This window comes from Strix aluco, chromosome 10 (genome assembly GCF_031877795.1).
Source record: "Strix aluco isolate bStrAlu1 chromosome 10, bStrAlu1.hap1, whole genome shotgun sequence".
Classification (NCBI taxonomy): domain Eukaryota; kingdom Metazoa; phylum Chordata; class Aves; order Strigiformes; family Strigidae; genus Strix; species Strix aluco.
The window spans coordinates 18,140,121-18,166,229 of record NC_133940.1 but is presented as its reverse complement, the minus strand read 5'-3'; the positions used below and the strand labels follow the sequence as shown (position 1 = coordinate 18,166,229).

The window sequence follows — 26,109 nt, the reverse complement described above, 5'->3', positions numbered from 1 at the left end:
GGGGATCCCCGAGGGGGTTTCGCTGTGTGACACCTCCCGGCGCCGGGAGGGGGGGCGGAGGGCGCACCCACCCCTCTGCCGATTGTCCTAAAACATTCAGGTACTAAAGCGCGGCCGCGGGCAGGGCCTGCGGGCCGCCCTCCTCCTCCTCCTCCTCCCCGGCCCGGCCTCCCGCCGCTTCCCCGCGCCGGCAAGGGCAGCGCAGCCCCCCCCCCCGCCCGGCCCCGGCGGCGGCGCCCCCTGGCGGGCCCTCCGCGGGCGGTGGCGGGGCAGAGGGCGCCTGCGCGCGGCGGGCGCGGGGCGCGTGCGCGCGGCGGGGGCGGGCGGGCGCCGGGGTGCGGCCGGGTCGAGGGGCCGCCGCCGCCCCGGGAGCAGCAGCGGCCGCCGGCGGCGCGGGAGGGTGAGCGCGGGGCGAGCGGCGGGCGGGCGGGGCGGCCCGCGGCCGGGCCCTGAGGGGCCGGGAGGTGAACTGAGGTGCGGCGGCCGCGGGCCCGGCGGCGAGGGAGCGGCCTTCGCGGGCCCCGGGCACCCCGCGGAGCTCCGGGTGTTTCTCCGCAGCGCTGCCGCCGGGCGGACGCGCGGGTGGAGGCCGGGGCAGGCGGCGCGCTGGGGACGGAGATTCTCCGCGCCCGGCCGCCGCCACCCTCGCTGTCAGCCGGGCGGCGGCCAGGGCCCGGCCTCTCCCGGCTCGGGAGCTGCGGCGGCCGCGGTTTCCTTCCCGGGGGAGGCGGTTCGCGGGCTGCCCGCGGCTCCTCGGCACCGGCCCCGCTGGGGAGGCGGCCGGCTCCGGCGGAGGGAAGGGCGAGCTGGGGAGCAGCGGGGCGATCACCCCCTCAGCCGCGGGGCGCGTTGCTCTCTTAGTTTCCAGAGGTTGCGGGGAATAGGATGCCGGTCCCGGCTTCTGCGCCCGGCGGTGTTGGTGGAGGTGAATGTGCTCATCGCGGGGCCGGAGGTGCTGGAGGTACAGGGGGAGGGGGAAGCCTCGGAACGAGCAGTTCTCCGGTCGCATTTCTCGCTCCGGGATGCGCGGGAGGCGGGAATGGCCCCGTGGGCAGGTCCTGCGCTTCCCTCTTCCGCAGTGTCCGAAGGTTGGGCTGGGCTGGGCTAAAGTCAGGCTGATGCTAATCCGCATTAGGAGTACCGTGACAAATTTAAGGCGATCTCTTCTCTCAGTAGATGTAATAAAAGGTTGGCCTATGATGAGTTAGCCTTTTCTAAGGTCTCTTGTTTAGTGCTGAGAGTGGATTTTCCTTTACAGATATGCATAAGAGTAGTCGTGTTTGGTCTACTCTCTAAAAACTGCCAAATTGTCTCAGGAATGGTGAAGTAAGGTAGTGGCCTAACATATTTTTGAGTGCTGAGGAGTTTCAGGAGTCACAGGTATTGTCTCATTTAGCAGCCACTACAGAGCTCTCTTTCATAACCTTAACGGTTCTCTTCTTGAGCCCTATAAATTTTCAGTATTTGTAACATCCTGTACTAAGGAATTCCTAGTTTAACCTCAAACCCTGAGAAGCAATGCAAAATTTTAGTTGTTCTGAACCTCTCTCTTTTTGAATTAATTTGATGTCCCCTTGTTCTTTTTTTTTAAGAACTAATGAATAGTCAGTATCTGTTTACTCTTTATAAACACTTGTGATTCCCATCATATTTACTCTGAGTTATAAAAAGGCTTTAAATGCTCTTGTTCTTTATGTGTACCTTATGCTTGCAACATGTGTCCTGTGCTGGAGTGTGGTGCTCCTTGTTCCAGCATCATTAGCTGTGTGGTCTTTGTCGCAAGCTTCTATTTTGATTTTAAAAAGCTTATGTTCTCTTCTGTGTTGGATGTAAAATACATAGATAGCATAAAGGCTCTGTTTGGCCAGTTTGCCAGTGTTCAGCAGCACACAAGTTTTTCTATAGGGAACTTCAGCTTATGAGTCATATTTGGTATTTTAGCTTACTATTTCCATTAAAAAAACATGCTTTTAAATGTTGTTCTTAGAAGGACCTTTACAGAGGTCTTGGAAAAACAATGAAATATGTGGCTTGTAATTAGTCGGAGAAAACTGTGGCTTGTAATTAGTCGGAGAAAACTGAATGTGAAGTTTGATTTGCTTTCATGATGAGGCTGTGATTCTTTTGGAGTACAAGGTGTTTTCACACAATTTGGTCTTTCATATAAGGATCCATACCTTTAAAAGGAATTTTTTTTCTTTTTTTAACTTTCCTATGTCTGTATGTGCAAGTCTGATAGACTGTTGAGAGACTCCTTGCCGCTGGTAACTTCGGAATTTTTAGGACTGCAATACTTGATGCAAAGGAGACTGGCAAACATTGCAATATTATAGCACACAAGCCATGATACAGTATACACTGAGTGCACGCTTTAACTCATTGTATCAAAATCATTTAAAGACACTTCTGAGAACTGTTATTGATTGACCAAGTGTATTTTTTGGTGTTTTTTTTTTTTTTTTACCCCCTGGTGAAATTTGGGGGGGGGAGAGGAGAAATCAAAGAGAATGATCAGTGTGTGTGGGCTTTTTTCTCGAGGAAGAATCTCAGATTTTCCTGGTATAGATGTTGCCCTTCAAATACAACAGTGGCTTTGTTACAACTTTTCTTAAAATAAAGAGCGTTTAGAGTCCTGGTGAATGTCAAATGACAAAAGATGATAGGAAGATAGACTAAGAGTTGGGGTTTTTTTCCACCTCAAATAGGAATCAGGGATGCTTTAACTGGATTTATCGTTCATCCCGCAATGTGCTTAATGCGCCTCTTCACAGAACCTAATGTCTGAGGTACTGTCGTTTTTTCTTTTAGCCAATGGTAATGAATAAGGCCTTAGCAGAATTTATAAAAGGTAGGAAGGACATATGTTATTCACTTTTTATGAATTGGCTGTGATACCCAGGACCTCTGCAAGTTATTTGTGTCACCCAGGAGGTGTGTAGTGGATCTGGGCACAGAACCCTGCAGTCCCAGCTCCTAGCCTTACACCTTTACTGTGCTCACCCTTGAAACGTGCCAGGTCAAACACGTTGTGAAGGGTACATGCCTCGATGAATCCGTGCTTCTGCATGTGGTTGCAGGAGGAATGTCAAGTTTAATACTCTGCAGCTTTTGATTATGGCAGGATGGATGTCACACTGATATACTGGGGATTCAGATATCTACTGAAGTTCTAGTTTTTAGTTCCTGTATGTCTGTGCAGCTGCACCTTGGTGTGGTGTTATTTCACAGCTGTGCAGCTGTTTCACAAGCTTGTTTCTAATGCCATTTGGAAATATTTGTTATCCAATAAACATAATCTTGGGTTCATAGAATTTGAGGTCATTGATATTTGGTCACTAATATGATTGCTCTCCTATAAAATCTGGAGTATGAGTGCCTGTAGTAAGAGTGTTGATGCACTGAGGTTTGTGTGGTTGAGGTGCCCAAATACCTCATGCAGACCACTTCATTTTCACTGTGGTTCCCTAAGAAATACTGCTTAGGTGGTAAAGCTTATGTCTGTTTCATCCCTGAAAAAAACCCCACTTAAATTGATAAACCAATTTCAGCCTAATTTGACAGGGGTAGAGGTTTTTAAAACATTATATGAAAGGTTTTGGGTGGTTTCTTTTATGTGTTTGAAACGACTTTTTGTGCCAAAAGGGATAAGGCCTTTCTAATATTCACACTGAGGGAACAACCACTGAGAATTGCGCTCTTGTTAGGTGTCAGCAATATGTGCATGGGAGCTGAACCTCCAGCAAGCTTCCTTGATTCTGCTGTTCACGTGGAGCTCTGGGTGGTGGACTGCACTGTTCCTGCTGTGCTGCTGAAATCTGCCTTGACTTGTTGATTTTTTTTTTTTTTTTTGCCCCCTCTGCTGCCACTCAGGCTGCTGCTGTGTGTTTTGTTTCTCTTGCAGGTAAATGGCAGGACAGAAACCGTGGTGAAAACTTTGAAAGGCACTGAGAAGTCCAAGTAGGTCATTCATTGCTGAAGGGTATTAGGGATGAGGTCTCCTATTTAACTTTTTTACTCTTTCTTGGCATGCATTCTAAAGGTCTGGCACTTGTCCATTCATTTGGCCCTCGCCTGCCTAAAACAATGGCGAGTAAGCTGAGCTGTTGTGGAATAATAACACAGTCTTGATTAAATTGCTGAGAGCCCCTTTCTCTTCCCTGTCAGGTCTGGTGCCTAAGCTGCGCACATGAAAAATCTTTTAACTCCTTTGCGTGGGTGAGGATGGTAGGATATACTTAGAACTGCCTTATCCACCCAATTGTTGAAAGTTTCTGCCCGATTTCACGTATCAGGCGGACAGAGTGAATCATCTCTGATCTAGTTTTTGTTACTGAAAGAAGAGCAATTAAGTCATTTAGATTTCTTAACTTCTGCTTCTGCTTGCTCCTGATAAAGCAGTATCAAACTTCTGAGCCTGCAAAACAGGGAGGGATTGATCAAAGGTGGTGACTGAACAGAACGACACAGCGTGATACAGGTGATTTTGGCTGAACTCCTGGTGTGTTTTCTGCTCATTTTTGGCCAAAATGGGGCCCTGTTCAAACTGGAAAGAGATACTGAAAAGCTGACAAAATTCTGTGAAAATAAGGTTATCAAAGAGCAATATCAAAACTAAAATCCAGCTAACAAAGAGGCATCTGGTGTTAATGTAGCAAGGGCAGAGACATATCCTGCTAAGAAGGAGTTCCTCTGCCAAGAATTTTTTGAAGTGCCGGAAGTATAAAAAGCATAAATCTAGAAAGCCCCAGAAGAATTCAGGTTCATGTTTCCTCTCAGTTTTCTCTCACTGTTTTCTCCCTCTCTCACCAGACAGGGAACTTTTCTTCAGAAGTATGAAAGGGAAGATCTAGAACTTTTTTCTCTCCCACAAAAAAATGTTGATGCAACTTGAAATTATTCTGTGATTTCACTTACAGCTTTGTGGGGAGGGGGAGTGGAATCCAAATAGTGAATTTCCCCAGCAAATGTCTGGCTGGGTTATAGGAGAGCAAGCTGTCCATGTTAATGATACTAGAAAATAAGTAATTAGGTCAGAACGGGAGCAGCTCTCCAGATGATGTCTCGACACGTCGATTGAAATCTTGCAGATTCCAGGGGAAGTGCCAGGTGTGCAGGCAGCAAAGGCAGGCTTTGCAGCATCTTCCGAGAAGGAAACTAACCCACACAGGAATGCCAGTTTTCTAATTCAAAGGCACTGATGGAGAAGATAGAAATAACTCTCATCTATGTATTTTTGCACCACATTTCTTTTTGGGGTGTTCGGGTTTGTTTGGGGTTATTTTTGTTTGTTGAAAATTATTTCCATTCTGCTATAACTGCTAGAACTCTTCATGTTCTGATGATCTTCCACCTTAACTGTAACAAAAGTACTTTCTCTGGCAGGACTAAGCACCCGAATTACCTCTCACTACTTTGGACTTTTCATTCACTCCTTTCTCTTGCTAAGTAACCTTTAAACTTGACTTTGAAGCTTGTGCCCAGCTTTCTGTTTCTAAATTCTAAATCTTGGTTTTGATGTGTTGACATGTTAATCTGTGTTTTTCTCTTTTTCAGTTCTTGTTACCTGTTGTACGTGGAGCTTTTCTCTCTAAAGTTTTCCCCAAAAATTCTTTTGAAGCTCACAAACCCCCCCCCCCCAAACAAACCCTAAACCAATTTTCCTGCTCTTGGTAATGTTTGTTGGTAATATGGTTTTTCTTCAGCATATATTTGTATTCAAATAGCATGCAGTGGCAAGTTCAAGGGTGCTTGAGAAATAAAAAGAATTTTCCATGCAATTTGAACACCGGTGTCTTGCTATCTTATGAGAATTTTATTGCTAGGCAAATTATTTACAAGAAGAAATAAATAGAGACTTCATACATTTTGAACAAAGCAATTTTTTTTTAATAGAAAAAGCCTGATGGAGGTAATGTTGTTTGCTTGGTTGTGGCTTAAATTAAAAAACCCTCTGTCTTCCGTATGTAAATCTTTAACCAAACTACACCTGCTCACAACATACAGGTTTCTGGAGTGTAGGAGCTTCTTTCTACTCTTTTTTTGATGAATTTATCTAAATTTTGTGTTTCAGTACTAAATAATGTGTATCCTGGTGTGTGTTTGTTTTTCTGTATTGCATATGCCACACGATTCCTTTCAGCTAAGACAACCTACTTTAAAGGAGCCCTGCAGAGAAGCATACTTGAAAGCCTACAAAGCTCTTTAATTGTATTTGTGTAGTTCATACTTAGCCTGATGCTTTGGCATGTTTGCGTGGAGTTATTTCCTACTGCAAATGTTGGTCTTCTAAAATCCAAGCCTTAGTCAGGTAATTCAAGATATTAATACTGTGAAAGAGCATTTGTGTTCCAGCTTTTTTTGTTACCTTACTACTGTTCTCTGAATTGAAAGCTCTAATGACCTCTTAAGTAAAGCCCCAACAAAATAATCTTTGGGTAACACACTTTCTTTAGAAACTTTCCATCGGGTTGAATCAAGCTGTTTTAGCTGCTGATGGTATGGGGTAGGTGTGGCTCTATAGTTTACCAATACATGAAACTGCCTGTCTTGTCTTACAATATCGGTGTGATGACCCTCCAGATATCAGTGCCGGGTGTGTGCAGGTGGGGGTGCAATTCTGGGATACCCTGTCTGTCTGTGACAGAAATGGACAGAAATGCATAGAGTGTAAGCCCTTGGGGGAGCTCGTGGTTTGTGTTGTAGAGAGATCTGTTTCTAAGTCTTTGCAATTTTTTTTTTTATTTTAGAAACTAGGAACTGGGCATATAAAAGGCTTCATGTATCTCAGTCTCATGGTGAGATAGTTGCTATAGTTGAGTTTTTATTGCACGTATCCAGCTGACTTAGTGCTGCCATCTCTGTGATGTCACTTGTTATTGACTGATCAAAATAGCTGTCTGTTGCATAGATAGTACATTTGGAAAGAAACATTTGCTCTGGAATTGTTGGTCACCGCTAAGGTTTCTGGCACAGCATCTTCTAGTACTTCAGTGGTTTGAAGTAAATGCAGGAATAAGCTTTAAAACCTGCCCTCTGTGCTGCAGTCCAGTGGTACTCTGGCAGCAACAGCAGCATATGGTGTTCCTCCCCCGTGATTCATTCCCACCACATGCTACCACTGGCTTGGTTGTACCAACACAGTTGATTGTGGTACTACCTGGTAAACTGGATGAAACAACTCCTCGCTGTTTTTCAGTGTGTGGTCATAGCTGAGGAGGTGGCGAGCTACCTGGGCGGGAAGGGGAGACAGGGTTGGGAAACTTCTGAAGGCGGCCTCACTGCTGGAGAGAGCGTGGCACTGTCTCAAAGCAGGCAGCGATCTGCCCCGCAGGAAGAGCAGCGGTGGAGACTAGGGTGGTGAGTTACGGTTGCATCTTCAGGTAGAACGGTGTTAGGGTATTAAAATACATCGCTTTTCTGTCACTGTTTGCTTGTAGCACTTAGCCCCTTTGTGTTCAGAAATATTATGTTGTATTGTATGCTGCCAGTAACAGTGTTCAACCTCTATTAATAATACAATGCTAAAAACGCTTAATTTGTAATGTTTTAAGTAATTTTCTATTAAAAAGGGTTTCAACTTTGGGGTTTACAAAATGCAAGAAGTGTTTCTAAGCCTCTAATTTGACAGAACTTAACTATTTTTTCTCTCTCTCTCTTTTTTTTTTTTTTTTTTTTTCCCCTAGCCCTGTTAAATGAAAATCTTGGTGCAACTGTTCTGGAATAACATATGCAGTCCTGCTTTCAGCTTTTGCTGGTCAGTGCTGTTTTCATTTTACTGATTACCTTTACAATATGCAGTTGCATACACATCTCTCCTTACATTTGTCTGGAGCCTTGAAATGGGATGACTTCTTTTTTTGATGTATGATGAAACTCACATGTATGCTTTTCTGCCAAAGCTCAAAAGTACTTGCCAGATTTCAGGTGATTCATGTTGTTTTAGGAATGTAATTTCTGCCATTTTCAACAAGGATAAACTGCTTCTGCATGTTCCTCCTGCTTGTTTTCCTCCAAATTCTTCCCTCCAATGTCCTGCTGGAGCAAGGTTTCTGCACTGCTTCCCAGTACTGATTGGTTTTCAGTAGTGTGTGTGTACATACACCGATACTTCCTTAAGCCCTGTATGTTGTAGTGACCGCAGTTGATAATACTCCAGTTGCTGGTTGCAGCTTTGTGCCAAAGCTCAAGGTAGTCTATTTTCACTTAGTACAGAAGAATCTTGTGTGCTCCCAGTGGGAAGACAGCAGTATGTGGATACAGATAAAGACTTTGTCAAAAAGGACAAAGCTGAGACTTAAATGCTAATGAGTTGCTGATTTCTTTGGATGGTCCTGAAGAGGAGTTTGGAGGGAGGGGGTTTCATGACTTTTAGAAGTGAAGGACTTCACTATTGCTCATTTTCCTATGTTCTCTTTGCTGTTTTGATGTCGGAGCTGTGATCTTTCTGGAATATGCAGTATAGTTCCTCCCACTATTTGTTTCTTCTGTTTGAAGCAGCATATTTGCTGCTAGTTGCAAGTTGAGGATTACTGATAGTACCTCAAAGGCATTTGGGTGAGAAGGCAGATGCAAGTTCCTTCTTGTTCAGGCTAGCAGTGGAAGCTCCAGTGTACAACAAATGTACAGCAAATGACTGCTTTTCAAAGTTCCTGCTGTTCATCTCATGAAAGTTTAGAATTCAGTTTTAGGCTATATCCATTTGATTATCAAACCTACTCTTCACATAGCAGGAAAGGGATAGGGAGGCCTTTAGGTGTCAAATATCTCCTGTAACAATTCCCCAGTCTGCCTAGGAACGCTGTTTGCTGATCTTTTACAGCATGTATTTTTCTAATGGTCAGTATAAGCTTGCTTTATTGTAGCTCAAGCCTATTAAGTTCTGCTTCTTCTGTCACTGATTAGTGAGAATAATCTGTTCTTGGCTTCTTTAGAAAAATTCTTTATATATTCTAATCTGGGTACTATGGCTAGTTATATTTCAAAGAACAGCTTTTCTTGAACATGTTACTTTCTGAACCTTTTATCTGGTCTCCTCTAAGTAATGCAGTTTCTCAAGGTCTGATTGATCCTGAGTTGAGTGAATTACTACAGTAGGCTACATAGACAAGAATTGTAAATTTTGGAGGGTGTGTGTCTACAGAGGGGTGTGTGTGAACCTGCAAATGACAGAGTATCTTGTTACTATGTCTGAGGTCACGATCCCTTTCCACTTGCAGGTACCTCTAAGGACTTGTCCCTCTGCCTGTGGGAAACTGTCTGGCAGTAAGGCAAGACTGTGGGAATTTGGCTAATTTGTACTTATGTGGTTGGAATGCCGCCAGTTGTCACCGAGCTCTCAACTCATTGCATCTCCATTTCACTATTGTGAGCTCTTCATAATGGCTTCTGAGACACTGAGTGTGTCTAGCTGTGATAAGAAATCGTTAGCAATATTAAAAACACTTGCTAAAGCTTATTTTTAAAATGACGGTCATTGAGTGTGCTTTTCCTAACTTTTTTTTCTTGCTTTGTGCAGGACTTTGTTTCTGGGTAAAGAATGCAGACTATAAAGTGCGTAGTCGTTGGAGATGGCGCTGTGGGAAAAACTTGTCTTCTCATCAGCTATACCACCAATGCCTTCCCAGAAGAGTACATCCCTACTGTGTTTGACAACTACAGTGCCCAAATGACTGTTGATGGCCGGACAGTTAGCCTAAATCTCTGGGACACTGCAGGCCAGGAGGAATATGACCGCCTGCGCACGCTCTCGTATCCTCAAACCAATGTATTCGTCATCTGTTTCTCCATTGGTAGTCCTTCTTCCTATGCAAATGTGAGGCACAAATGGCATCCTGAAGTTTCTCACCACTGTCCGAATGTTCCCATTCTTTTGGTGGGCACAAAGAGAGACTTGAGAAATGACCTGGAAACAGTTAAAAAGTTGAAAGAGCAAAGCTTGGCTCCCACTACCCCGCAGCAGGGGACTTCGCTGGCTAAACAAATCGGAGCAGTCAAATATTTGGAGTGCTCAGCGTTGAATCAGGAGGGTGTTCGGGAGGTGTTTGCTGAAGCTGTGCGTGCAGTTCTGTATCCTGTGACAAAGAAGAACACAAGAAAATGTGTCCTATTGTAGTTACCTTGGGTGATGGATGTTCGAAGCTGAATATTGACTAGAATCTTGGAGGGCTCTTGAATGAGTTAAATTGAAGATTTGCATCTTGCACTAACAGCTGTAAGCAGAAATGGTTTATGCAACGAATATTCTTGCAGTCTTATTGCTTCAGGGAAACTGAAACAGAACAGTTTTTCTTTCCAACTGAGAGGTCAAATATCTACTTTATTTCTAAAGTTCCAGTCTCCAGCTTCTCCAGGGATCACTTGGCTTCTGTCCTTATTTAGTGGAGGAAAATAAAAGAAGGGACTTCTCTGAAGCCAGACTTCTTTACTAGATAGCCATCAGTTACTAGATTTGCTGAAAAGCACAAATTCTGATAACTTTGCTTTAAGCGTAGCTGCTGCTTTTCCCATCCCTTATTCACTGATTGAATTTGTTTTACAAACAGAAGTCTGGCTGTCCAGTTGTTTTAATTTGTCAATTTAAAGCTTGAAAACAATTTGTTTACATACAAAAATGCCTGAAATATTACTGAGATTCACCTTATAGTGAATTGTGATTGTTTATATGAAGAGTTAGCATAAGGTGTGTTTAATGCAATGAGCAAGACCCAGGGAACACCTGCAGTGATTTTATTAATAGAAGCAGGAGCTGATTTCTCCTAATGTAAGGAACTTAGGATAATGATGAATCACTCAAATGGGTGATTTTCGTACTTTTGAATTGAAGAGGTGGAAGAGTAGTTTAGATGCAAGTCTTCCCTAATCTTCTAAACCGAGTTTTTATTTCACTCTCCAGAGAGACTTTTCATCCTGAGAATAAAGCTAACAGTTACCTCCTCGGACTGACTGAGGTAGTTGGGGTGACACTTCTCAAAATGAGATTTTTTTTCAGTGTGATCCCTTTGATGAATCCCAGAGACTTGATAGCAGCCCGTTTGCTCTTGAGGAATTAATTGCTTCACTTCTTAATGTTCTTGGGGCTACCACCTGAGATTTGTACAGCAAATTCCTTTCCTGTTTTTCTGGGAGAACACTGACAGAAAATTTGGAGGTTCTGTTTACAGGAGTCCTCGTTTCTTCCTGACAACTCTCTGATGGTTTCAGTTAAACTTGTAATGATTAGCCAGTCACTGGATAGGTTTACCTGGGCAGTTTTCTCCTTTCTACTAGGTGATCAGTTATTATAAACTCTTTTAACTGAAGTTCTATTTACGTACTCTTTAACTTTCTTTAGCAGCTCTAGTGAGTGGCAGCTGGCTTTTATTTTCAGGATGTGCACTGTTCTTTATGTGTGATTCTGGAACCAGCTGAGGAGTGAGCACATGAAACCTTCCTTAGACTTAACCTTGCAGCTTGGTGGTATGAAAGCAGCATGCTTCAAAGATACTTTGTGTGAAACCAATGGTGCTGGACTGGGCTTTGTTGTCTGAAGTTGACAGTGCTGTCTTTGTCCGGATGCAGCCTCAATTGGTAATTCAGAACTTGCTTTCTTGTGATTCCCACACATACAAACTGCACTGGTGTATACCCTGGGCAGAAAAAAAGCCTCATTTTAGCAAGATGACAGAAGATACATCAACAAGGTTATTAGGGAACTTGTGTTAATTTGACCTTGCTTTATCTGATACGGGCAAAAATACCAGGTGGATAGAAACATTTTTATTTGTGCCCTAATTCCCCTCTTTGAAGAGGATGTGCCTTTCTTCAGCTGGTGTAACTGATGCTGACACTAACTGCATTTTTTTGTATATCTGAGGTATGCTTGTACTGGTACTGCTTTAGCAAACTGTAACCCATAGATTATAAACTGCAGTTAATCCAAATACTGGTATATGTGGCCAGTGAGCCAACACCGAGTTCCAAACATTGCCTGATCACAGGCACCACCAAAACACCTGTTATGCATGATGTTTGCAGAAGCCTAGAGACTCTGCATATTTTTCTTCACCAAGTGCCATTGCCTGGAGTGTCTTTGCATCTTTTGCACGCATAGAAGAAGTGCAGTTCCAGATGTGGCTCCTACCGCAGTGCCCTGCAGGCTGTGAGGGTGTAGGAGTATTTCAGTGAGGTAACCTCTACTCACCATGTTCTGCCTTTACTTTAGTAGTAGGCCTTTAGGGTGGGCTTGACTTGCAGGCACCAATTAACTCTGTGCCTTGCAATTCAAGATTATTTTCTGTAGGTAAATTTCAGTAACTGAGTAAATAGAGTTTATAATGTTTAAAATGTATTTATTTAAGCCAGTGCACATGGTTTTTATAATGCTGGTCAGGCCTGAATCAACTGTCTAGTTGCCCTGGTGCAAGCCCATAACCTTTGCTTCATTCAGAGATGTACTTTAAAAAGTTTGTGATATGTTTGAACTCCTCTCAAATAGACTTAATTTCAACAACAGGCACCTCTTAAATTTTTTTTTTTTTGCTACATATATTTGCAATTTTGTACTGAAGCTACTACTGTTTTTAAAAGTTTTTACTTTTTTACGTACTGAAATCTTTTAGTTCTGCATCTTTTGTGGTTATTCCTAACTGGATTACAGTAATATGTGCAGAAGAAATCCTGTGCGCAGGTATTACTGCACACACACCCCTGTTTCTCTAGGCTCGCAGAACAGCCATCCTGGTGTTAACTGGAAGAGTATGGTGGGATAATATTCAACTACTTCATCAATTTATTTGAATTGATTACATTATGCTAGAACACTTTATCCCCATCTAGATTGCTTAATAAATGGATTGCACAGCAGTACTGAGGAGAATAACACGATAGTGATGAAAATGAGCAGAAAGTGAACTTTGAACACCGTCAAAACTTTTTACTGACTTTGGAGTACCTCATTAATAGTCATTTAGATGCCTTGTATTTCTATTGCTTTCTGCCAGGAGCAAAAGTCCTTCTGGCTGACAGCTGGTTTCTTCCACCCTCTGCTTTTCATGAGAATGAGCTTCAGGAGTGCACAGATCCAATGAGCTTTTCCATTCAGTGGGCATTCTGAGTGTGATCTTCCTTTTTATTTCCCCATACAATTCTTGGTGCATTTTTTTGTAAGTAGTCCAGTGCTTCAGTCTACAATCCATTCCATTCCTCCCACACTTTTCTTTTTTTTTTTTCCTGTGGGCAGGTAGCAAATACAGACTTCACACAGTCCCACGGCTGAATTTTGTCTGTTTTCGGGAGATCGGAAAACCTGGGTTAAGCTGTGCGGGTTTCTCGAACTGTTCAAGATTCCTCAGTTTGTTACTGAATAGAAATGCAGTGTGTATGTCTTAATTCACAAAAGAGACTCTCTGTGAAGAGACCGAGTTTAATCTTTCAGTTTGTGAATGATTTCTGAAATACTTAAGTGGTTTTTTTAAATATAGCTGAAGCCATCCGCAGGGAGCTGAGCAGTTCAGGAATTCTGTGTCCAAAGGATGTTATGAGGCGCGCTTAGATGTATAAGTGCTTTCTCCAGTTTACGGCTGTAGCTATTTCTATGAAATTTAAACTAGAAGAGCCTCACCGTGCTTCGTCTCCGAGTGCTAAGCCTTGCTCTGTAAAAACCTCGGTGCTGCTTGGGCTGACCCCAAGAAGCGGATGGACCTGACGGGGGTCGCGACCCCCGGCTGGGCTGCGAGGAGCGCCCGTCAGCAGTGGGAGCCCAAGACTCTTAAGTGTGGTACTGATACATACACTGGCAACTTGATTTTATACTATAAAATAATTTGTATTACAGCTAACAGTTTTAAAGGATTTTTTTTTTTTTAAATTATGCGGAATTAAGTTGTAATAAACCTTTCCTCATCTCTCTGGCTCTCGTATTAACTCGCCCTGCTGTTTGTAACGCACCTGTTCTAAACGTAGTTCTTTCCTGTGGAAAGCCAGACCCCGTTTCTTAAATGCAATAAACGATGTTTCGGTGATCGCCGGAGCCTCCGTGCTTCTCTGGGCCGCTGCGGGGCGGGGACGCTCTTCGCCAGCCGGGGGGGGCGGGGGCGGGGGCTCCCTCAGGTGGCCGCGGGCCGCGGTTCCGGTTCCGGGTCGGCGCGGTCGCGATGTCAGACTCGGAGAGCGAGGAGGAGGCGGATGGCGGCCGCGCCGAGCCCTTCTCGCTGGCCGGGTTCCTCTTCGGCAACATCAATGAGGCGGGGCAGCTGGAGGGGGACAGCGTCCTCGACAAGGTACGGCGGGGGCGCGCCGGGGAGGCGCCGCTTCGGCCCGGCCCGGCCCGGCCCGGCCCGGCCCGGCGGGCGGCGCGGGCTGAGGGGTGGGAGAGCAACCGGGGTCCCAGGGGCGCCGCTCCGGGGCGAGCCAGGGAGGAGGCGTCGCTGCTGCAGGGCCCCGGACGGGTCCCGGGGAGGTGTCGGCTCCGGAACGGGAGCGAGCGGGCGGTGAAGGGGCCCGGCCCGGCTGGCGGAGCCTCCCGTCTGGGACGTGGCTCTGGTCTCTGCAGGAATCCAAGAAGCACCTGGCCGGGTTGGGTGTGCTGGGACTGGGCAACCTGATCACCGAGATCACCGCCAGCGAGGAGGAGAGCCCGGAGGCCGATGGAGCCCACCTGGATGAGGAAGGTTAGGTGCTGGGGTACCTCTGGGTAAACCACAGAGGGGCTGCAGGATCAGAGCTCTGCCTGGAGAGGAAGAAATGCACCCAGGTCATCAGGGGCTCCAAGGAATATCATGATGTTATCTGGTCAGAGGTCGTGTGGCAAACGCCTCCCCTTCTCCTTCTTGCCAGAGTGAATCCCACATTATCTCCTGGTTGCTTTTGTACTTGTTCATTTTTTATAAGTTTTTTTTTTCACTTGTCTCTCCTCCCTCATAAATAAGTTTATTCTGTGTTTTCCCCAGTGTTAAACAAGCCTATTTAGTGCACAGCGTTATTACATCTCTTTTTTTATTTCTGAGCTTGTCCAATGGTTTCACTGAGTGAGTGAAAGGTGTTCCTTGTGCTCAGGTTGGTTACTTACCAATCTTGAGGGGAAATTCAGAGCTCTTGGAACTTTTGGTTGGAATGATGGGAAAAATACTCCAATGGGAGATGTTAATCAGATGGTTTTGTTCCTCTTGGAAAAGGAAAGATAGGAAAGGATTCATATGTACGTAGTGAAGTCTGAAGTTAGTAACATATATTAGGATGAAGTTTTGTGTGACTAGATTTCTTTTCTTTCTAGGCTGGGTTAAGAGCACGGAAGATGCTGTTGATTATTCAGATATTAATGAAGTGGCAGAAGATGAGAGCCGTAGGTATAAGCAGGCAATGGGCAGCCTGCAGCCAGTTCGAAGACCAGGTAAATGGGATTCGCGTTACAGCTCTGGCTGTAGAAGGTATTCTGGGGCAATGGGCCTTCACAGTTTCTTATACAGGTGACACTGTGCCTTTTCACTCCTTGCTTCAAGAACCTAATATAAGCTTTTGTGAAACTGTTCACTGGATGAAGCCACTGCTTGGTATCGACCTTGTTTAAGGAACTGGTTTCTCATTAGAGTTAAACTATACTCAGAAGAGAAACCAGGACCCTCCTTTTGCTTTGGGATCCCCTGCAGAGAATACCCAATACCTGCTCATATTTCTTTAACCCGTGTTCTTAGGAAGAAGGTTATGCAGGAGGCCAGCTACCTCCTGGAGATACTCAAAGATGGAGATAAGGTCCTGATCATTTAAAGAGTCACTTCAATCTTAATATCTCTCTCCTGTTTTACCCTTGAATTCTTTTTCCGAAATGACTTTCTGCAGAAGGCACTTTGGTTCTTTCGTTGGTCCCAGGGATCTCTGTCTGGCCTAGAACAGATTTTTCAAAAACATGCAGCTTTGTTTCAGTAGCTGCTAGTGTAAATGCTAAATCTTTGCATATTCCTTAAAGTTGCCTTACACTTAACCTTTCTGTTGACATATTGTGATGTGTGTGACATATTGGGATGTAAAAGTGATTTGGGCTTTTTAACCACATTTTTCTTACTTCTTCGCCATCTTTATTTGCTCTGCAAAGCATGAATAAGGGGAGGTGATAGCAGAATATATATATATTTTTTTTAAGTACTTCAGTCATCTTTCTATCAGTTTGCCTTTTTCCCTCCTTCCACTCTTTCTTAATTTTCAATCTTGCAAACAAGTTTATGCAGGAAGCCAAACTTATAACAGTTTTGCATCTAGTTACAAAATGAGAATGGTCTCCTTGTTAATGAGAAGACTTGGTCTTCTCATCAGGCTGGGACAGCTGTGAGATAGTATAAGTGGGCAGGGTGCCTGGTTCCCTGGTACTGTCTGCTTAATGTGCAGTCTTGTCTCCTGACTGGTTAGATGAAGATGAGGATGATTACGATGCTGACTGTGAAGATATTGATTCCAAGTTGATGCCGCCACCACCACCGCCTCCAGTACCTGTAAAGAAAGAAGATGAAAAGGATGCAGCTGCCACTGGTGAGTGAGGACTTTCTTCTTCTCTCTGTCAATATGAATGTCTGAAGGAAGCAAACGCTGCTGTGTAGCAGCTCGTTCTGCGGCAAGCACCACACGTCGTCAGAATTCGGTCTGCAGACTGCATCTAAAGGTGGGTCTTTGTCCTGATATGCAATGTTACAGGATTGTCTGAAATGTAGGGTGAAATATTATATTTCCAGTGATTGTTAAAATACTGATATTGACAATGAAACTGCTTTTTTATCTCATCCTCTCAGTTGTGGCTGGGAAATTCACCTGGAACGCTTAGGATAAAATGAAAGGTTAAACCAGAATGGTACTCATAACACCTGCAGAGGCTTAATTTTTGCATAACTTGGTATAAACAGTAGATGTGGCATTATGGGGTTGTACTAGGGGACAGGGAGGAAACCTCTTTGTTTATAAGGTGCTTGTTCTATTGTAGTATCTGAAGATGGAGACGGTATCATTTTGCCCTCCATCATTGCTCCTTCCTCTGCTGCCTCCGACAAGGTGGATTTCAGCAGCAGCTCTGATTCTGAGTCAGAGATGGGACCTCAAGAAGCCAGGCAGGCAGAATCCAAGGAAGGCAAACTCACACTTCCTCTTGCAGGAATCATGCAGCGAGATGCTACCAAACAGTTGCCAAGTGTTACAGAGCTCTTCCCGGAATTTCGACCAGGCAAGGTATTGTAAGAGATATGTGGAAGTGACAGAAACTGTATCATGTAAGACCTCTAAATATGAATCGTGTAGTATTAAGGGTATGTGGTAAGTAATCGCATAGATATTCTTGCTCACCTCAATACTTTCTTTAGTTTCCATGTGCTGCTATTTTCAGACTGTAATGCTTTTCCTGCCGTTTGCAGGAGCCTCTTAAAAAGCATCCTATAAATGAGGGTGTGAAATAATGTTTTGCTGTTCTGTAAGACCACAGCACAGGCCCATTGATTTGTGAAAATTGTTTTTCTCAGATAGTAGAGAATATTTTTGCCAGATGATTAAAAAGTGTAATGCTAATCTGTCTGCTTTCTGGCTTTTCGGGCAAATACTTGCTTCTCCTTTCATGCTGCCTGAATTTGTGCTCTTCCTGAAATAATTTGTGCTCTGTATCCTTTACTTAATCCTCACTCAAAACTGCTCTGAGTATGGATCAGAAATTAGCTCAATAACAAGTTGGTTGAAGGAATGACTGTTTTTTGCAAAAAGCAAATTCATTACAGTACTTTGCTAAATGCTCCCAAGTAGCAAATGTAGTCAAAGTATTTCAATAATTATTTTTAAAGTTTTAAAGCTGTCAAGAGGAGAGGAAATGTGGGAGGGGAAGGAGAATAAAGATGAGCTTATAGTTGCCAAACAGATGGTTGTGAGCCAGGATAACTTGGTTTTATGTGTGCCTCCATCACAGCCTTTGTGTAAGGAGCTGAGCAATTTGCATAATTAAATGTCATGTTTTAATGATATAGCTAACCTCTGTCTATTAGAAATCTAGGTGAGGCTCTAGCACAGAAGTTAGCCTTTTGGATGCTCTCTTGTTTTTTGCAAATTTGGTGTTTGTTGTGTTACTGTGTTTAAGTTGGTGTGTTCATTTCTTTGGTGCTCAACATGTAGTGTCAGGGACTGGTTCAGTGTTGAATGTACCCAGTGGGTGTAGAAATCAGTGCAAGCTTTACTGCTGAGCACTTTTCATAATTGATTAATGAGCACTAGAGCTGGCAAAGCTTGAAATCCTGTAGATTTGGCTATGAGGGAACGTGCATGTTAACGTAGCACTGTTTTTCTTGATGAAACCACTTAAAATAGCATGTGGAGAAGCTGACTTTGTGTTTCATTAAACTGTTAGCAGCTTAACTATGACTGAGACCTTTGCCTTTGGTGAACGGTCATTGAAACTGGCCAAAGGGTTCAGAAGTTATCTGGGGGAGTTTTGGGAAGAAGGATAACGTGGATGTGGGCAGATATGGACAGAAGGGTAATATAAACATTATTTCCTTTGGGGATCAGCATAACAGATTACCAGGGAACATTAGGATGTCCCATTACAAATCCTTCATTCTAATTCCTGTTTCCTAAATCTGTCAGTTAATTTGGGAATAATGCTTTCCCTCTTTGCAAGAGTGCTCTAAAGAAACAATTACCAGTGCTTAAAAACCAGCAATCTCAATCATAGAAGAAAGAGAAGAGAAAGTTTGTCACTGTCATTAGTGCAGGTTTTGGAGGTATGCACTATACATATAGGGGAACTGCATTATGATGGAAATAAAAATGAGTGTATTATTTCTGGACTGTGGTATTTGGTTTTATCTGGTTGCTTAAGAAATCTCTGCTTTGTCTCTTTTGCTAATAATTTTATCAGTTCTTCTTCAATCTCCATGTGTCTTTCTGAAGGTTGTGGACTGTTCAAAATGAAAATAATTATTTCCAGGTGGTGTCTTACCACATGCCCAATATATAAAGGCTGTCTTTCTTCCCTATGAGTTTCTTTGTGTCTGAAATTAAGAATAAATCCTTTTCAAAAGGAAGGACTCATCAAACAGATCGATCAGAAACTTTTTTTCAAGTATAACCAAGAGACTGTTGATTGCATCAGCAGTTGGGATTGTAGTACAGGTCAAGCTTCTGAATTTCAGAGTGCTCTCTTTCATTACTGCTTTTCAGGAGAGGGAAAGACAGACAAGCATTCCACAGTGGTTTTTCTTCTTTGACCCTCTTGTTTTTTCCTATTCTAGGTGCTGCGTTTCCTGCGTCTCTTTGGCCCTGGAAAGAATGTTCCGTCGGTTTGGCGTAGTGCCCGAAGGAAGCGCAAGAAGAAACATCGGGAGTTGGCACAAGAAGTGCAGATACAGGAGGGTGAAGTTGTAGTTGAGAGTGGAATGGAAGGAAAATCTCCTTGGGAATATGAGTTTGCTGCTCCTCCCCCTCCTGAGCAGTGTCTTTCAGATGATGAGGTGGGATATCTAAGACTTAGAGAGGGTCGCCAGTTGTCACTGGGGGTAGTAGTGGATTGGACAGCGACTTTTAGAGTAAAGAGCTTTTCCTCCAAAGTAAAACTGGAGGACAGGGTTGGCTTGTATTACAGCTGTGCAGAAGCTCTTCTTCAGATACTAGTCAGTGACTTCAGGTGATTGCTTCCTACTGAGAAGGCTGCATCCGTGGTACGGGATCGATAGTAGAGCTTATCCTCTTTGTATCAAGAAGAAATCTCTGTGTTCTTGGAATTCTAATTGCAGAAGGTTCTTAAGGCAGCTAGTAAGTATGGAAAAGCACTTCCTAGAAATACTTTTCTCCTCCGAGAATAAGCTGGGAAACTTGGAAGGAAGAAACCTCTTGCTGACACTTAGACAGACCATCAGTGTAACCATTCCCTCCTTTGCTGTGCTTCAGATTACCATGATGGCACCTGTGGAATCGAAATTTTCCCAGTCAACTGGTGATATAGACAAAGTGACAGATACAAAGCCTAAAGTGGCAGAGTGGCGCTATGGCCCAGCACAGCTCTGGTATGATATGCTGGGGATCCCTGAAGATGGCAGTGGATTTGATTATGGTTTCAAGCTGAAAGAGAAGAAGGAGCAGGAGGTTAAAGGACACACAGATGAGGGGGTGAGAGGGGGACTGTGGGGGAAGGTGTGGAGATGTGTGTGGCATTGGGGATTGCTGCACAGGGGGAGCTTGGTGATGGTCTGGTAAATAATTGTGCACCACGCAAAATGAGACTTTTAGTTTTCCTCTGAGTTTGAAAGTATAAAGTCAATGTCAATCTTCAGGCAACTGTTCTTTCCTCCTAGGATGCAGGGTTGATGGATGAGAAGGATGATCTGCTAGCTGATGAGCACTTCCTTATGGTGACACAGCTCCAGTGGGAGGATGATGTTATCTGGAATGGAGAAGATGTCAAGCACAAAGGGACTAAGACACAGCGGGCAAGTTTGGCAGGCTGGCTGCCATCCAGCATGACTAGAAATGCCACTGCATACAATGCCCAACAAGGTAATCGATGGTCTGATATGCATTGTACTTGCTGTAGTTGAGCTGACTCATCACATGTTTTCATCTCAAATACAGAATATAATTCTTCCTGTCAGGGAATGTTTTTTGGCAAAATCACAGCTCTGCTCAGAATTCTGAGACTCTTTCCAAAAACAGAGTAGGTCCCTTCTGTTAAAGAAGATATCAACTCTGGATTTCTTCTCTCCATGTAGAATAGCAGGTGCTAGATCCATCTACATTAGTATAAAACTTAGGATGACTGCTGTTTATGGTTTTTTTTTTTAATTGGAAGAATTGTGTATAAGTCTTCTGAAGTTTCTTTTGCACTAACAGTGGTATTCTGTTTTTAATAGACAGGAAGTAACAATTCATACAAGGCTCAGACTTCTCTTAGGCACAGATGCATTTTAAATTTAAATTGCTTGTGTAGAATTAACGTCTATCATCTGTTTGTTATATCTTATCCTGCTTCTACAAGGAAAGACTAATGGGAATGTCAGATCTTTAATGGGTAATAATGTCAATCCTTTACTGTTCAGCTATGAGTACAAGACACTCTGAGGAGTTCGGTAGGTGAATTGGGGATAGCTTTTTATAAAATTTTCATTTCAGCGCAGTTGTGCCTGAGCTATCCAGGCCTGGGCTCGCTGTGTTTGAGACCCATGAAAAGCTACAGTGACATGTTAAACATGGTTGGTCTGTTCACATGCGTTGGGTCTTATGCCTTCCAGAAGCATTAAGTGACATAGGTGACATGCGAGCATAGGTGAGTTGGTCTGCCCTGGGAGGAGCTGCTTTCACAGAATGATTTCTTGAGGTCTGCTTGGCCATCCTTTTTTCTGTGAAAGTTTGACATAAGACAGGGAGCTGCTGGAGGCCAGCCCAACTGTCCTGTCAATGGCAACTGTCTGCTCAAGGCCTCTCGCTTTTATAGGGACCATATAGAAATGCACCTTATGTGTTGTGATGCAGCATATGCAAAGTAAGACAAACATAAATTTGGGAGGCTGCAGCCTCCAGCAGTAAGCTATGGGTGAATGTGTTTTTGTAAGTCTTGCCCCTACTAATGACACATGACACTCTGTGATATGAGCAGTAGGACCATCCTGGTTCAGTCTGGAAATCACTCTCCATGCCACCCACAAGTTCTGATTTAAGGCAGTGCATTGCCCCCTAACCCTCCCACCCAAGCTAACCTTACTTTTGTTTTCCTTTTCTCTAGGTTTGAACCGCAGTGGCTCTTTGCTCAATCCACCAATTCCACTAGCACAGAAACCAAATGTAGCAGGAGTCCTAGGTATAGCAAAGGGCAAAGAAAAGCAGGCCCCTGAACAGCAAGGTAATGAGGGTGTCAATCTTTGGCCTATGAATAGATGTGTGTGACACATGTTTCTATGTAGACATGTGTTCTGTGTAATAGCATGGTCCTTTTTTGGCAACAAGGTGTAGATAAAAGGGAGACTTGTTTGCTCTAAAACCTGTTAGAGGCCCTATTTCATTCTTGAAGGTTCTCTGTGTTTCAGTGGAGCAAAATCTCTTAAGCATTGGTAAAGCTGAGACTTGGGGCTGTGCTTCCTCTTCACTTCCAAGATAAGTTTTCTTTGGCCTTTTAGAGGTCCTGCCTCAAAGCCCTGAAAGATGGGGATGGTTGAGGGAATAAGATGTGGGGATGAGCTCTGAAATGGTTTTCTGCCAAAGTAGTGTATCAGACTCTTAAGGATTCTACCTCATGGTTGTTGCAGTTTCCCTGGATGAAGACAAGCCCTGGTACTCTATTTTCCCAATTGATAATGAAGAGTTAGTATATGGCCGTTGGGAAGACAATATCATCTGGGATGATCAGGCAATGGAAACCTACTTGGATCCCCCTGTCTTAACACTGGATCCAAATGATGAAAACATAATTCTAGGTATGTTTATGGCATCCAGAAATTTGACTCAAATGGGAAAAGACAAGTGGAAATGGAAGCAAGGACTTATAGTTGCACTGCATCAATACTTACATCCTTTCTTTGTTCTGGCTTTTGAAGATAATTTGCAAGTAATCAGAGGCCTAAGCAGAAGAAGGCAATGCTAATAACTCTAATGGTGTGGTATATACTTTCAGCTCCCAAGTTAAAAGCAGTAACGGGAGAATAAAAATTAATGCCCTGAAACTTAAATTTAACATAATTAATCTGACTCTTGGTGTGTGTTAGAAGTGACTGTCTTAATTTTACTTGCGTGCATGTTGGTTTGAAGAGGGAAGGTTGTAAACCACAAACTAGCCCATGCCATTCTCAGCATGACTTGTATTCAAAACCTGAAGAAGCAGATTCCTTAAGCCTCTTTCAGGCTACAGTAATAGCACGTGGGAACAATGACTTTGCATAATACCTGTCAGCATTTTTGTTGCTGCAACAAACTTACTCAGTATTCCCGGAGTTTGATTTGAATGTACTGCCTGCTTATATTGCTACAAGCTGGAGAGATTTTTGTCTTACTTGGACCACTATAATCGCCACTTTCTCTGAGATCTGTGTGTTTGGTAATCTTCAAGCAGCCTTATGTAATTTAAGGATAGGCATGTCTTGCTACACTTTTAAATGGCCTGGGTTGCATTTCCGTCCTTGGGAAAGTGTGCCAGTTCTAAGAATTTCTATATTTATTGATTGGAATGTTTTGATATTGACCAGCAACCTTGAAAATTGCTCTTAATTTGAGCTTGGTTAAAGTAAAAACAAACGAACTCACAGTATTTTCTTTCCAAATCTGAAATACACCACAAAATTGCAGATTTTTGCATAAATAGTGACAAAGGTGAACCCATTCTTATTTTATATAGAATAACATGATATCTGTGCATGAAGTTGATATAGTGTTTACCAAGCCCATATCACCAGGCCCTGCTTCTTGTGTGAAAATCCTACTTGGAGAATCTATGCTTCACAAATTGCTAACTTTTAAAATTCATACTACTTCTCTGGAATTTTTCAGGAATCCCTTTTGGGTTCAGGTCCATATTATCTTTGGATTTAGACTCACTTTTGTGTTGTATATCTGTGGGAAAGAAAAGGATTGTTAATACCTGTAGTTGGAAAACAGTATTGTTACTCCTGTCGCCTTGACTCTCAACAGTTCAGAATAGCGTTGGCAGAACAGATGCTGTATCTTCTACTTTCATTGATTAGATTATTAGTAAATTTTGTGTTGAGCAGTGGATACCCTAAGCAATCCCCGCAATCACCCTTCTCCCACTCAAATTTACTCACTGCTGAAGAAGGTAAGGTAGAGATTTAAGCATGGAGCTTTCCTCTGTGTGTTGAGCTTGTTGCATATTAACCTGTATTGAGAAAAAGGGGGAGGAGTGTAGAAGGAGGACAGTCACTCCAGAAATGAACAAAAAGTCTAAAATGTCTGGACCAAGCTGCAGCTCAGTAGGAGGTTGCAGTGCTGAAAAGTGAACCCTAGGACAAGAGCCCTACAGTGTGATTGCTTGTGTTTTTAGAAATTCCTGATGAAAAGGAAGAGATGACTTTGAACTCTCCATCCAAAGAGAGCAAGAAAGAATCTTCTCTAAAGAAGAGTCGAATCCTGTTGGGAAAAACAGGTGTCATCAAGGAAGAACCACAGCAGGTCAGCATAAGCTTTAACACCTTGTAGGTTGGGAATGATGTGGAAGAAGTGATTTTTTTTTTTTTTTTTTTTTTGACACTTCTCTCTCTGTGTTTAAAATTGTATTAGAACATGTCTCAGCCAGAGGTGAAGGACCCCTGGAACCTCTCCAATGATGAGTTTTACTACCCCAAACAGCAGGGACTTCGAGGAACCTTTGGAGGCAACATCATTCAGGTGGTCACAGTGGTGTTGGCTATAGAGGGAGAGATGGATAGAGTGTATTGGTAGGAGGTTTCTAGTTTAGAGTATGATTTAGGATTTGTAGAAAAACAGAATTTAAATGACAGCAGGTCAGTTAAATGTTCATGAGAAATATTTTTAATGTTTAATTAAAATGATTAGAAAGGAGTTTGAACTAACTTTTCTTGATTGCCCCATCAGACTGAGGTTTAAGTGCTAGATCTTGCTGTATCATACTTCCCATGCTTTTGTTTGGTGTCTCTTTCTGTAGTCCTCCTTTTTTTGTAGTGGGAAGGGGGGAAAGCGGTGCAGATAGACAAGAGGTGAGGCTGTACTTCTACTTGTGTGTTTTTTAATCTGGATATTATAAAAATAATTTAGATAGTGATGAATTTGAACTACTGCTCGCTAGCTCTAGGTGAAGAGGTGATATTTTTTTCCTCCTTTGTTGTGTTATTCAGTGACCCCTTCTAAAACCTCATCTGATTACAACCTCTTCTGTAATGGGAAAAATGTATGTAATTCCAAATGCACTTCTCTCCCACTGATAGGGATAATGGCTTTGCATGCTCCTAGTTAATAAAAAAATCCTCTCATTGGTTACCATTTGAAATAGTGAAATTAAAGTTGTCTGTGTACAGAAAGGAAAGATCTGTATATGGGCCTAAGCACTTTCTGTCAAAAGGCAACGTGTATGATAACAAGTGAATTTCAGTGCACTAGTATTGCTGCTAGCAGACCTAAAAATATTACTAGGTTCTGTTATATAAAGGTTAGCAGGATAGGACGATGATCTTGGTTTTGGGATGATACGTGTCATTCTTAACACACATTTTGTTCCTGTGTTAGCACTCTATCCCAGCAGTGGAACTTCGCCAGCCATTCTTTCCCACCCATATGGGTCCTATGAAGCTCCGACAATTTCATCGACCTCCCCTGAAGAAATACTCTTTTGGTGCCTTGTCCCAACCAGGGCCCCATGCTGTGCAACCCCTGCTGAAGCACATAAAAAAGAAAGCCAAGGTACAGTTATTTTTCTCTGTATCTGGTGTCTGCTGTGGCTCCATTTGCACAGCAGATCTGTTTGTGCTGTTTTCCTAACGTTGTCTTTTCACTGGCACAGATGAGAGAGCAGGAGCGTCAGGCTTCTGGCGGGGGTGAAATGTTCTTCATGCGCACACCACAGGACCTGACTGGCAAGGATGGAGATCTCATCCTCGCTGAATACAGTGAGGAAAATGCCCCTTTAATGATGCAGGTTGGCATGGCAACAAAGATTAAAAATTACTACAAAAGGGTGAGTATGCAGGTTTTGCTGTTGGACAGTGATTTCCTTCTGCCTCTCACTGAGTGCTAACTGCACCTTCATTGCATGTTGCAGAAACCTGGCAAAGATCCGGGAGCTCCAGACTGTAAATATGGAGAGACTGTTTATTGTCACACTTCTCCGTTCCTGGGTTCTCTGCATCCGGGCCAGTTACTGCAGGTGAGAAAAGCAAGCATAAGAAGACAGAAAAATTGGATGTGGATTAAAACGCAGAATGTTTCATGCTGTTTATTGAATCACAAATAATGCTCAACTTCCAGAAAACCAGATTCCATTTCATTTCAAGTCTCTTTGATTACTGATAATAAGTCATTTCTTGGCTTCTTTTTTTTTTTTTTTTCAAATATCTCTGTCGAATGTTTTTAAAAATTGTTTAGGAATGATAGGAATTGCAGGAAGTGAATCTTTGCTGCTTTGCTTTGTAATGGCATTGGAAATACTGTTAGAGAGGATTGAGCGGA

At 43.2% G+C, this 26,109-nt stretch overlaps 2 protein-coding genes across 16 annotated transcripts in view; both read left to right on the top strand.

Moving 5' to 3' along the window:
- The first annotated feature begins 318 nt into the window (after positions 1-318).
- On the top strand, positions 319-13,997 carry LOC141928001 (rho-related GTP-binding protein RhoG-like). 14 transcript variants are annotated; one of them, XM_074835554.1, is made up of 4 exons: positions 328-400; positions 3,902-3,957; positions 7,683-7,753; positions 9,515-13,997. In XM_074835554.1, exon 4 carries the CDS (start codon positions 9,536-9,538, stop codon positions 10,109-10,111), a length of 576 nt encoding a protein of 191 aa, XP_074691655.1. In that variant the 5' UTR covers positions 328-400; positions 3,902-3,957; positions 7,683-7,753; positions 9,515-9,535; the 3' UTR covers positions 10,112-13,997. The 14 variants fall into 14 exon arrangements, with proteins under 14 accessions (XP_074691658.1, XP_074691655.1, XP_074691665.1 ...); XM_074835553.1 differs by lacking the exon at positions 328-400 and adding an exon at positions 629-961; XM_074835561.1 differs by lacking the exon at positions 328-400 and adding an exon at positions 9,216-9,266 and having other exon boundaries at positions 979-3,957.
- A 100-nt stretch (positions 13,998-14,097) lies between these two features.
- TAF1 (TATA-box binding protein associated factor 1) overlaps positions 14,098-26,109 on the top strand; it is a 33,715-nt gene continuing 21,703 nt past the window's right edge. The window contains exons 1-15 of one of the 2 annotated variants that reach the window (XM_074835544.1): positions 14,098-14,255; positions 14,528-14,645; positions 15,248-15,364; positions 16,375-16,494; positions 16,940-17,181; positions 19,224-19,442; positions 19,879-20,097; positions 20,283-20,484; positions 21,707-21,823; positions 22,227-22,394; positions 23,972-24,099; positions 24,208-24,315; positions 25,171-25,344; positions 25,445-25,618; positions 25,703-25,807. In XM_074835544.1, the coding sequence (XP_074691645.1) occupies positions 14,130-14,255; positions 14,528-14,645; positions 15,248-15,364; positions 16,375-16,494; positions 16,940-17,181; positions 19,224-19,442; positions 19,879-20,097; positions 20,283-20,484; positions 21,707-21,823; positions 22,227-22,394; positions 23,972-24,099; positions 24,208-24,315; positions 25,171-25,344; positions 25,445-25,618; positions 25,703-25,807 (2,337 nt within the window). In that variant the 5' untranslated portion in view covers positions 14,098-14,129. The remainder of the gene's footprint in view (positions 14,256-14,527; positions 14,646-15,247; positions 15,365-16,374; positions 16,495-16,939; positions 17,182-19,223; positions 19,443-19,878; positions 20,098-20,282; positions 20,485-21,706; positions 21,824-22,226; positions 22,395-23,971; positions 24,100-24,207; positions 24,316-25,170; positions 25,345-25,444; positions 25,619-25,702; positions 25,808-26,109) is intronic. The other variant, XM_074835546.1, reaches the window with a different exon arrangement.